Source organism: Halyomorpha halys, unplaced genomic scaffold, assembly GCF_000696795.3.
Source record: "Halyomorpha halys isolate HHAL.00 unplaced genomic scaffold, Hhal_1.1 Scaffold490.1, whole genome shotgun sequence".
In the NCBI taxonomy this organism is placed as follows: Eukaryota; Metazoa; Arthropoda; class Insecta; order Hemiptera; family Pentatomidae; genus Halyomorpha; species Halyomorpha halys.
In genome coordinates, this window is record NW_027106788.1 from 123,405 (window position 1) to 136,753 (window position 13,349).

Consider the following 13,349-nt stretch of genomic DNA (forward strand, 5'->3'; position numbering starts at 1 on the left):
CTAACTATAATGATATTAAAACCCCTTTATAATCTTATGCTTTAAACAAAAATCGTATATAATTCTAAATATTTATAAATATAAAAAAAATTTAAGATGGTGACTGTTTGACAAGACAGATGTCAGGGTATGAAGAAGGGGAATGATATCTCATCATAGGGTACTCCTTTAACTTGACAAGTTATACCTGCCTGTTAACTTCAGTTGAATTATAATAACAAAAATCATACAGAGCATACACAAATAATTTTTTTAATCAATGTATGAATTACCTTAGGATCATCAGCTTTACAAACACCGCTGATTGTATCTAATAAGGAGAAGCCAGGACTACAAGAACAAGCATAAGTACCGTTGAGGTTGGTACACTTATGAGAGCATTGGTGGGCTCCATTGACACATTCGTCCACATCTGTAACAATATAATAAAATTAATTCATCCATAAAAATTGAAAATTAATTAAATTATTTTGAACTTTTAGTACCTTTGCATTTCTTCCTATTGTCTGGATCAATGGTATATCCTCGATGGCAACCGCAGATAAATGCTTGTTTGGTGAGATTCTTACAGGATTGTTCACAACCACCCATTGTTCCATCACCGGGGCACAAACTTCCATGATCTGAACAATATAAATGTAAAAATAAATTAAACATAATAGTTTACACAAAAAATTAAAAATATATATTCAATTATATGAACTATGAATACTAACGACAGCTGATCTCATCTGAGTTGTCACCACATGTATCAGAATAGTCACAAACATTATCTTCAGGAATACACTTTCCGTTGTCACAAGCAAACTCTTGAGGTGTGCAATGAGGTCGCCGTGGTGGTGAATAGCACAAGGAGTGATTGTTCTCATCAGAAGCATCCCCGCAGTCATCGTGACCATCACACATGACATCAAATGTAATACATCGGCCGTTTTCACATTGATAACGTCCACGGCCAAAGCAAGATTGAACATGAGCTACAAAAGTATTATACTAGTAATAAAAAGTAGTTTTTATTAAACCATTTAATATATTTGAATGACTTGGAGTAATTATGGGGCAAGCCACAATTTTGAAAATTAAAATTTTGTGTAAAAAGCTCATTTGTTTCTCTATACAGCTATTTATTGTGTTAGTTTGCTTAGCAGCATGATTCCAACATATATACCAATAATATTATGAAATGTAGACTATATAAAACACTAAATAAGAATTGCAAAATTTTTTGTAACTGCTCAAGTAAAAAATTTATGTCATCTTGCCCAAGGCATTCATATAATTTTATATGATAATTAATAATTAATATAAAATAATTAAATAAATAGAACACATATGGCTTTATTCTAACAAGTATGAGGTAGATGGAGAGTTGAGGAGGTCGAGAAATAATTTATCTATAAATAAGGTTAATGATGAGGTTTTGTAAAGGCGTATGGGTAGGATGATGAAGGATTCTTTATAAAAAAACAAGTAAAGGGTGATAAGTTTGATGATTTGGCTAAGTTTTATGGGCTTGGGTGTACCATAATACATAGCATAAAAAAAAATTGAAGGGTTTCAGTTTGATTTAAAGGAGAGAATGGATGAGGATTGGCAAGTGGAGATGGAAGAGAATTCCAGAAGGATATTGCACGTATGACGAAGGATTTGCTGAAGGAGGCCGTTCTATAGAAGGGCCTATATAAATCAATTGGTTGGGATCTGGTGTTTAATGAATGGATGGATGGATGAACGAAGAGTGAGAAGATCAAGGATATAGGTAGGTTTTTGATTTTGAGAACTTAGAATAGGAAAACACCAGGTATTGCCTTGAGGAGGTTGGATATAGCCTCTTCAACTTTATATACCAATGGAGATATGAGAACGCTGGGGAAACCCAAAGATAAATCTTACGAAGTAATACATGAGTTCTTCAGCCCTCTGTAGAGCAAGGAACCATAGTCGAAGTGGGGAAAATGAGAGAGGATAGTAGAAGCTGACAGGTGTTTTGAGGACTGGAATCACGGAATCTTAGGAATTGTTTAAGTACAGTTATGGATTTGCGTATGATCTGGGAAATACGATCATTCCAGGAGGGGTGTTGGTTGAAGGTGACTCCAAGATTTTCTATTGTAGGATACAAGATTTACTGTAGAAGAATACATAGTTTCTTCTTGAGCATACCAACACATACATATACATCTCTCAAAACATATTTGCAAACCTACATAATTCATCAAACACAGGGCCCACATTGCCAGATAGTAGGCACTCAACATTAATTTCCAACTTACCACAAAGTTCTGGAGCTTCATCTGACTTATCACCACAATCATCCATTCCATCGCACTTGTCTTGGTGGGATATACAAATATGGTTGTCACACTCAAACATAGTTTCCCTGCAGTAGCGGCCGTTCGGAAGTGGAGGACAGCCCATCTCATCACTCATGTCACGGCAGTCAATATCTCCATCACAGCGGAAATAGGAGGCAATGCAATGGCCACTTGCACATTGGAATGTTCCATTCTGTAACAAAAATAAAATTAATAAAAGATACTGGATTCTCAAATTAAATTTTGTTTCATGACAAATGTTAGTTTGACCCATTAATTAGTTAGTTGATTAGTAACATTCACTAGTCATCAGTACATAAATTTGATAAATAAACGTTGATTACCATTTAGTAATTCTCTGCTATTTTTTTTTTACTTGCTATGTTTGAGGATATACAGAGTGTTCACTCCACTACACTTCCAATTTCCCCAAACCCAACAATTTTGATTTGATTTCCACCAGGGCATAACAATTGCATGTTGTTTATCTTTTCAAAAATTACATTCAGTTTTTCAGATTACTAAGAATGGAAATATAACTCATGTTACAGGAAATTCCAGAGCTAAATACACTAGAGAATGTTGGAAAGTCAACAATGCCCTCAAAAGATAGACCACATGCCAATTTTGTAACCCAGTGAAAATTCAATCAAAATAAAAAAAAAAAAAAAATGAATTTAAGGATAGTTTGCAGGTATAGTGTATAGTCTAGGTATAGGTATAGAGATATAGTATATAGTGTAGATATAGAGGTATAGTTTAAGTTCCTTAATAATGTCCTTCAGGCATTCTTTTTAAATACCCATATCACTTCAGGCATTTTTCCTCAATCTCTTCCAGAATATTTTTTTCAACTTCTATCTTTTTTTTACTGTAACATATTTTACTTAATCCATTCTGGATATTCCTACCACTCTTTGCTAGTAGTCCATTTCTGTGGCCAGAAGTTCCTTCCTTTGATTACCTTTTACGGTCCAGGTTTTTGCTCTATTAGTCATATTGTGTACAAATAAATTAATTCAAATAAATAACTACGAGATAACTTATAGTTTGTGGACACTAGAGTTAATCACCATACATGTAATTAAATAAATCACTTGAATTTTTCTTTACCTTGCATTGGAAGTTAGAGCAACCCAATTCATCAGAACCATCGACACAGTCATCATCGTGATCACACCTGTAATGCTGAGGTATGCAACGGCCATTGGCACATTTGAATTCTGATTCAGAGCAAGGTCTATAGGAACCTTTGCATAATGCTTCTGTTTCATCTGAATTGTCTCCACAGTCATTTTCAAAATCACACATCCAACGCCTAAAAAAAATTTTATTGATAAAAGAGAGTTTCAAAAATCTTATATAATTTAATATTTTATATACAACTTCAATTTTATACAATATTGAAATTAATATGATGAAATTTTTACTTTGGTATACAGCGGCTGTTAGCACACTGGAAATCTGTAGTTGCATTACACTTGAGACAGTTGGCTGGATCTTCATCACTGTTGTCTCGGCAATCATCTTTTCCATCACACAGAAGCCATTTTGGAATACACCTATAATTGCTTCGACCAGGACAACGCTGCCAGCCAGCTGTGCAATTCTTTTGTCTGAAATTATAAAATTAATGAAAATTGTATAGTTAATAAATATAATTGTATAGTTGTATAATTAATACAAATACTAGAACAAGCACAATAAGATATAATGTTACTATAAATTTGTTTTTAGTTAAATTAAAATGCTAATTTATTTACCTGCAGATATAAGCAGGCTCATCGGAATCATCACCACAGTCATTATCGAAATCACAAGTCCATAGTTTAGGAATACATCTACCATTTTTACATGTGAACTCGGTTTCATTATCACACTTCCTATTATCTGAAAATGGATACAAAAATTAAAAAATTAGCTTACAAAAATGAAAAACAATGGGAAACTCAATGGTTATCATAATGTGTAAGAGGAATTTTGTTATAATTTCAGAACAACCAAAGATAGGTAACAAGACAAGAATGTTTCTTTGGTCACCATCTCATAGTGGGAAAAATTACTAAATAGCTTAACAAAATTTATATCTCCTTTAGAAATGGAATTTGGAATCTTAAGCTATTTTGAACATAGAATATGAATTTATTGTAAAAAAAATCTTTTTTAAGATTTCACACCGCTATCTGCATCCATATTCAATTTATATGAATGCTGTCTGAGATTGTAATTGAATTTCATTTTAAAAAAATCTTATGTAAGGTTTCTTACATATTCAGCAATAGTATTAAGAATGGAGACTATCATGACTTACTCTGTCCATATGTAAATATCAATTATTTAATTTAGTTTCTTAAGTTTGAGGAGGATTCTAGAATTGGACATTGTTTCCAGCTAAATAAGCAATTCCACTCACTGTGCATTTGTTTAATAAATGATTACTTACGGCAATGGGCAGGATCTTCGTCTGAAGCATCTTTACAGTCTGGGTCTCCATCACAGACCCAAGCATTGAGGATACATCTACCGTTTGATCGGCATTTGAATTCTAAATCTGGACAAGTCAAATTGCAGTACTTTTCATCAGACCAATCAGAGCAATCATTGTTTCCATCACAAATAGTTGCCGATGCAGTACAGATACCATTGTCACATTGATACATTCCTGCTCTACAAGTTCGTTTTGGGCATTCCGCTGGTTCGTCAGAACCATCTTTACAATCCTTTTCCCCATCACATCTAAACAGAGGGTGCTTTGTTAGTTACAAAATGTATATACATTTTTTAAATTTTAGATTATAAATACAAGTTATACAGAGTGTATAAGCTCAAAGATACAAGCTGTAACTCAAGATACCTTCATACTTATATTGCTGTTGCCAGAGATGATTTATAGTTGGAGAGTGTTTTAAACCTTAAAACCATTAAACACTTAAACAATTTATTTTATTTTCTTAAGAGTGTTTTTGACTTCACAGGTACAAATACTTAGTTTCAAAATAATCATATATTTGTACGTGTGTGTTTATTTATAAACACTTAGATTAATAAGGATTAATTTTAGTAGCTTTTAAAATAGCATTATTGCTACCTAAAGAAATTTCAATTTTAGGAACTTTCAACAGTGTTATTTTTTTAAAATTTATTAATTATTGGTAGAAAGTAAAAAAGTTTTTTTTATTATTATTTATACAATACTATAAACTTTAATTATATAAGATATTAAATGTAGAAAGTATTGCATTGTGTATATATATATATATATATATAAGATATTAAGTCAAGATGGTATAATATTGTATATCTATGAATGTAAGTATGGATTTATTGGAGTGTTTATTTTCAGTTTACATGTGTATATTAAAAATTATAATCGAAATATGGTATTTTAATATTAACTCTAAATATTGATAAAATAATATACTAAAACCAATTAGGCCAGACTCCATGGCTATGTTGTAATATAAGCCAATAAATACATCTATCTATAAGCTCAAAGCAAAGAAAAAGAAAATTTGTAAAAAATGTTAAAGAGTTATAACCAAAACATGTATAAGTAACTGTCTTAACTAAAATGTATACATGGACATCTTGTTTATTTAAACCAATTTTTTAATTGATTTTAATATAGACCAGTGGTTCTCAACTCATAGAGCTAAGAACCACGGACCACTAAGCCAAAATTTGAAACAAATGCAGACCACCCCAACCCCTAACTAAGAGCAACAGGAGATCCCCAGAGAACATTTAAAATTAGGTTGTTTGAAAGTGCATTTTGTGGTACTTTTATAATACATTTAGGCCCTGAAACCTTTAATTAATACTCAGAAGAGGTAAAGAATAATATAGTTCTAACAATAAGTCCTCGTAAAAATTTTTCTGTTGACCATTCATATGGCTTTCGTGGCCTATTGGTTCGGAACCACTGGTATAGAATAATGATAAATCATGTATATTTGTTGTTGTAAGTATATAAACAAAATATTCTTTTACTTCATAAATTCTTGTTCGATTGTTGAAAACCATTAATACCTCAATATGCAATATTTGTTAAAGCCCAAAAGAGTATTTTCTTTTCTCTTATATTTTACTTCCAAGTGATTTTTTATTTTTTGTTAATTATAAGTTAATTTCCTTTTTTTTTTTTTAATAACAACTCAGTTTTTATTTTTTGTAATTAAAATTAAATTAGAATTTATTATGCAGTTAAGGCAGTTTGTTGTTTTGCGTGTATAATACAATTAAAACGGTGCGGCTCGTCACGTATACAACAACATTGCGAACTGCAATGGGATTAAGGCCTGCATAGGGACTAATAAGAGAGTCCGCAGCCTAGAGTCTAGAGGCTGAGTCGGAGTTAAGAGGCACCCACCAGCTCACCGACTTTCTAACTCACCAGACTACTTGGTTTTCAGGGGTTCACCTTACTAGTGACCCTCACCCAACATATCAACTCGACAACCACAGTTTATAAGAGTGGAAGTGAGAAATATAATCGATATGCGCATATCGACTCCCCCCGGCCATCTACTGTGAGTGACTTTTTTTTCTCCCATTATCTCATCCGGGTTCATATTTTTTTTTATTGCTTCTAAGTACTCAGATTAAGTAACTTATTATTTCTTGTGTGAAGAAAATTGTTTTTGGGTTTTACATTTATATCAAAATTTTTTTTTTACTTCAAACTCATTATTTTCTTTGTAACAACACACCAGTTAATTTTATTTGTTTATATTTTAATTTAATTAAATTTGTGTATCACTTGGAATATTTTTTTTTATTCTTTAATTTTCTTTTTGTGATTTCATTTCAGGTCCTCCGTTCTCTATATTTTGTGTAACCCGAACCAGCGAACATTTTTCTCTGGAGAAGAGGTTGGTTTTTCAGTTACGAAACACCCCTCGCCCCAACAATATTAATGTATGATATTAATGAAAAATTGTTTGTTAAATAAATTAATTGTTTGTAAAATGAAGAAAAATATATGTAACAACAAATTCAAAACATAAATGGATCATTGGAAATAGTTTATAGAGCCTAAGAAATAGTTTGTAGAGAACGAAGTATGTGGGAAATCCTTAGGTCTCCATAAACTATTACTTGAAGTGGTTTTATATAAAGTGAATAAAAGAATTTAAATAAAAGGAGTATAAAAATATCTTACTTCCAGAACCATGGAATACACCTATCATCATTGCCTCCGCATCTATGTTGCCCATTAGTACAATTTGCAATGCAGGTCTTCCCGTCTGATCCGAGTATGAATTGATTAGGACAAGCACATTTGAAATCTACTGGGCTTTGAGCATCACCGTATCCATCAGGCGAGGCATCGACTCCAGGAACAGGAGACAATAGACACAGATGAGAACAGCCTCCTGTATCAGATTCAAAATTAGTAACTGAAATATCATTCTTCAAGTAATTTAAAAATATATTGTGACTTACCATTATCACCTCCGCAAGGATTGGGATATGCCTGCTGTCTTAATGGGTGATATACATGAACATCATAAGGCCTATGTGTCGTGTTTCGTAAGACTTTATAATCGTGTCCTGCAAAAAAAAAAAAAAAAAAAATGTATCATTAAAACTTATTCAGAAAAAAAACATTAAACAAACAAATTTAGTAATTTATGGAAGAACTATAATAATCTGGTGACTTTCTCTTTTGATAATAATAAGATATTAAACAATTATAGCATTACCTATTTTTTTTAAGAGTGTTATAATGATCAAATATAGTAATTTCTAGAAGAATTTCATGTTTCTAATTTCATATACTATTTATCAATTGTACAACATTTAAGATGTAATCTCAAATCCTTGAGATAATACCTCATAATTATGGAAAGGGGATGTAACCATATTATTAGATACAAAAGGGATCTTTAAAAGATCATTCCATGATTATTTTTATACAAAAAATAAGATTTATAATCTTATAAATGTGCAACATGTTGCTATTGTACTGAAACACACCATTTCAATAATATAACATTATAAAAGTACAAACTACTATTTCCACAAAAGGAGGATAATGAAAAATCAAAGAATTTACATGCTTATAATTAGAGAGGAGATAAAATAAAAAATGTATAATTAACTAGCAATAATCTATAAAACTTTATGGCGGTAAATTAATATAACAGAAAAAAGTAAAGAATTTAAAAATTAAAATAATAGCCTACCATTGAACTTGTTAGCTCTAAGTATTCCCTTAAGATTCCAATCAGTCCAATAAATATAATCTTCGAACAATGTTATTGCAAAAATATGTGGAACTTTATCTCCTTTCAGGACAATATGCTTGTGCCTTCCTTCAAAGTCGACAGAAGCAATATAATCTAAATGAGCATCAGCAAAATAAATACGATCTGAAAAGAAGTCAATAGTGAGAGCATTCGGCCAGGCCAATCCATCTTCGTGCGTCAAAATGCGAGTCATGTTGGATCCATCCATACCCATTTTTCCAATAAATGCCTACACATTAAAAATTAAAACATATAAATTAATTTATAGGTAAATATAGAATTTATACAAATATAAACAAAATTTCATTCAAACTTCTAACCTGTAAATACCAACTAGTGAAGAATAGATAACCGATTCCAGGATGTACAGCAATGGCCCTCGGGTCCTGGATACCAGCCTTCAATGTCTTCCTATTGGTACCATCTAGTTCAGCGACATCCAAGTGTTTGCTATGACGATCCAACCAGTAAATCTTTCTTCCAACCCAGTCAACAGATAATCCTTCTAAGCCATGGCTGTCGTGTCGAATAATTGGTTCTTTTTCATTTTTTCCAATTTCAGTTCTATTAGAAAACATAAAATTATTATTTTAATAACCTCATTAAAAAAGGGAAGGACTGAGAAGAAAAATATTTTATTAAAATTTGTTGCTTTATTAAATCCTATGGACAAATTTACACTCTGTTGTAAAAGTGAAATTAATTAAATGTTTTAAGTGTAAATATGATTTTAATAACCTCATAAAAGAGGGGAAGTATTAAGGAGGAAAATATAAAATATTAATTAAACAAAAAATTAAAATAGAATTTGGAAGTAAAAAAAGTAGCTAAAAATTATATGTAAGCCAAAATGCAGGACATTTTGTTTAAAAATTAAAATTGGTCAAAAATCTTAACTATAATTTGAGCAAATATACTTTCACCTAAAATAAATTTCATACTTTTATATTTTAATAATTTACTATTATAATTTTAATTCCTTCAAGGTAACTAAAAGATGAGAACAAGTATATGGGTTCAAATTTCTACATAAAGTGAACAGATATACATTAAAAATACATATTACCACTTAAGAACAAGACCTATTGAAGATTAAACTTCAGCGGCAGAAAGAAAAAAACATTTTATATCAAATAAGAATAGTTTATAAACACTAGTTCACACTATTGATAGTTTTGAAAAAAACTATGCAAGGATGGATAGAAGAATGTGGATTTACAGGTCAATATTTTTAAAAATTAATTTTTCAGACTTATATTGACTTTCTTATTCAAGAATCCGTTCTTTTTTTTTTCTAAATATTAGCTAATCAAGGTTTATTTATTTATTTTTTTTATTATTGTTTTGATTAATAAAACCTTTTAAAAAATAAATGAAAAAATAAATTAACCTTCCTTGAAAGTTTAAAGATAGGTAGAATCCAAAAATCAAGTCTAAAATTAAGGCAACTTATATGGCATGTGTAAATTAATACTTCTTGTTTCATGTCCTAATTTCAGTGACACGTAAAATTTTTATAAAATTATGAGCCACTAAGTCACCTAACATTAGTTTATTATTTACTTTTCTACAGTCTACATTTCGGCTATCTTAAGCTATTTTTGAGTCTGAAATTACCTTTTTCAATTATACACAACTTTATATAAAATGTGATATAATTTATAAGTATGAACTGAAAAAATGTGTAGTATATTAGTGGAAAATTTAATTTCAGACAAAAATTGCTCATATAGCTGAAACATTGAACTAGAAAGATAATTAGGTAATAAACTTATTATGACATAATGGGTAATAATTTTATAACAAAATATAAATTTATATTATGATGTTTTTATGAGAAAATTTTCATTTTTTTTCCTACTTTTTATATTGTACTTAATATGCCCTTGGAAGGCATTTTGTAAAAAAATTAAAAAATTCAATTTTTTTTATTTTCGAGAATACTAATAGATAGTTTAATTTAGTTTTACAATACTACTTATCAGTAAATATAAAAGTAGTAATAACCTAAATATAGTCTTTGCAGTGACATCACAGAAGTATATAGTATTTCCTTTGTAATCATAATCCAGAGCGACTACGTTAGTCAAATCTTGATGGATCAGAGAATATGATGAGGCATCCAATGACATGTTTCGAATATAGTATTTGTTTGTGAAAACAATCCATGGAATATTCCTGTCTCTTCTTTTGCACGTGTGCTCGTCAGAAGCTCTAAAAATAAAAATACAATAAAGTAAAAATAAAATTTCACAAGTTCTTTATAAAACAGTTGAGTTGATAAGAAAGTATGAAACTTCTTTTATAAATTGAGTTCTTTAAAACATCTTATTTTTAAAATTTCAAATTAATCTATTACCTGTCATAATATGTTTCGTCGCATTTGCAATAATAAGAACCAGGAGTGTTAGAGCAGTATTGAGAACAGACTCCCAATTGTTCAGTACATTCATCGATATCAGCACAAGCTTTTCCATCATCAAGGAGTCTAAAAAGTATTTATCAAAAATTATATAAAAATAAGATTAGTAAGTAGGTAGGAAAGAGAAGATTATAAAATAAATGCTTGTTCATTATATTATTTAAAATTTAACTGTCATATCTTAATGCCAAATCCACACATATTAATATAAAATAGACAAGTGCCCCCATATATTTTCCTTTACAACCATGACTACTCAGTGCAGAAGCTACTATCACACAACTGGTGCTTGTATGATAATAGCTTTGAGTTTCCCATAGTGCACTATAGTTGTTACATTCCGCTAACTGTAGTGGCGTGGTGTAGAGAGTGGTTGACCAAAGGAATTCTTATATTTCGTCCTATGAATGCAACTTTATACCCATGGAACAAGTTCACTACACTACTTAAGTCACATTAATTTGATATAATACAATTATATCCTATCTTATTAATTGGTATATAATACAATTATATACCACAGTGATAGTAAAACATAAAAGTGTTGATAATATAATGTTTGTGTTATCTTCATTAATTCCGTTTAAAAACATGATTAATATGACAGTTTTGTTCAAATCGCATTAGCACCAATTCCAGTAACTTGCTGAAACAATGTAAGTCTAGAATAGTTTTTGTGTTTTTTTAATTTTAATTATTTATAAATTACAAAGATTGTTCGATATTTCAATCTTTTTTAGCCCAGGCCCAATTATTTCAGCCCTACAAGTTTTTTTTTTACTTGTCAGTGATAGTAATTGTTGATTTCTATAACATTTTAATTGTATTCATATGGTTATTGAAATTCGCGATTCAGTTGAAGAGGAATAAAAATTTACAATGATTTATAATTAAAATTGATTGAGCAGTATAAACACAATGAGTACTTACTTATAACCAGGATTGCATTCACAATAATAGCCAGTAAGAGTGTCAACGCATTTATGACCGCATTGGTTCACTTCCACTTTGGCACATTCATCAATATTACAATGCAATGGTTCATCAGATTCATCGCTACAATCTGCCACTTTGTTACAGACCCTTTGGTAGTCTATGCACTGGCCATTATTACATTTAAACTGACCAGTAGGACATGTTGTTTGTTCTTTCTCTATAAATATGACAAAATGGAAACAATAAATATAAAAAGTATATAGTCTATAATTTGAAGGAAATTTTTTAAAAACAACCTTTTAAGATTTCATCTTAATTTACCATTCTATTTACATATAATTTACCGTTCTATATTCTTCTTTAATACAATGTTAAAAGAAAAATTGATTATAGAAAACCATGAGCTAAAAAAGTATACAAAAATCTAAATTATCCTCAATAAAGAGTAAATTTAGTGATTTTTCAAATTTATTTAAAATATAATTTTTAGAAAATAAATAATTAAATGTTAGTGTTAATGTCATACACAGCAGTATAAGGAAAGTTGATCTAAAATTATTATAATATTTATTGTTGTAGATACATCTGATAATGAGTAATCCTGCTCTAAATGCTAAAATAAAGAATTTCAAGAGGAAGTATTAAGGATTGTTTTTTTTTTTTAATTCCTTCAAATTATAATATATTATATAAGCTTGTATTCATCCTTGGAAAAATAATCTTTGGTAACAATTTAAAAATAAAGTGATTTTGAAGGTTGAACCATATCAGGTATTAGTAGTTCTGAATTATAAATAACACTCACTGCAATCAAATTCGTCCGAGTTGTCACCACAATCATCTTCCCCATCACATTTATATGACATTCGTATACATTTAAAGTTTTGACAAGAAAATTCCTGAGGCGAACAAGTTTTGTAAACAGAATGGCATTCCTTTCCCTCATCAGTTCCATCACCACAGTCGTTATCATGATCACAAGTCCAGCCCTAGAAATATAAAAAATAGGGTTTTAATAAGATCAAAAACACTAAAACACTTAAAATATGATTACTAATTTTCCCCATTTTTTTTTTTTTAAATACTGAATTCCTCTTATTTTCCACAAAATTTTCATTATTTAAAAGTTTGAACATTGCTCTATTTAAAAAAAAAAAAAAAAATAATATTAAATAAGTAAAGAACAAATCAGAACTATCCACCTGTTCAAGTTTTTTTTTTATTTCTCTCATATCAACTTTTCTATTTTTACGTGTTATTACATTTCCTTTTAAAACTGATCTTTTATGTTGTTTTTTTTGTTGGCACAAAGTGGGGCAAAACAGTAAAACATCAGCAAATAAATAGTTGCCAACTATTTTTCATTTCTTTTTGAACCTGCCCTCAACCATCTCCTTCATATTTTGACAAATGCGGTCAATCCTA

General features: G+C 29.9%; 1 protein-coding gene across 1 annotated transcript in view; it reads right to left on the reverse strand.

Annotated features, from left to right (window-relative positions):
* The window catches only part of mgl (megalin), a 397,380-nt gene that overhangs the window by 7,254 nt on the left and 376,777 nt on the right, over nt 1-13,349 (reverse strand). Inside the window, exons 45-60 of the mRNA XM_014424997.2 lie at nt 12,730-12,913; nt 11,919-12,141; nt 10,926-11,054; nt 10,574-10,780; nt 8,887-9,130; nt 8,504-8,795; nt 7,761-7,868; nt 7,477-7,690; nt 4,759-5,051; nt 4,079-4,205; nt 3,746-3,931; nt 3,429-3,633; nt 2,274-2,508; nt 717-977; nt 486-623; nt 273-412 (exon numbers count right to left, since the gene is read on the reverse strand). Of these exons, the coding sequence (XP_014280483.1) occupies nt 273-412; nt 486-623; nt 717-977; nt 2,274-2,508; nt 3,429-3,633; nt 3,746-3,931; nt 4,079-4,205; nt 4,759-5,051; nt 7,477-7,690; nt 7,761-7,868; nt 8,504-8,795; nt 8,887-9,130; nt 10,574-10,780; nt 10,926-11,054; nt 11,919-12,141; nt 12,730-12,913 (3,186 nt within the window). The remainder of the gene's footprint in view (nt 1-272; nt 413-485; nt 624-716; nt 978-2,273; nt 2,509-3,428; nt 3,634-3,745; nt 3,932-4,078; nt 4,206-4,758; nt 5,052-7,476; nt 7,691-7,760; nt 7,869-8,503; nt 8,796-8,886; nt 9,131-10,573; nt 10,781-10,925; nt 11,055-11,918; nt 12,142-12,729; nt 12,914-13,349) is intronic.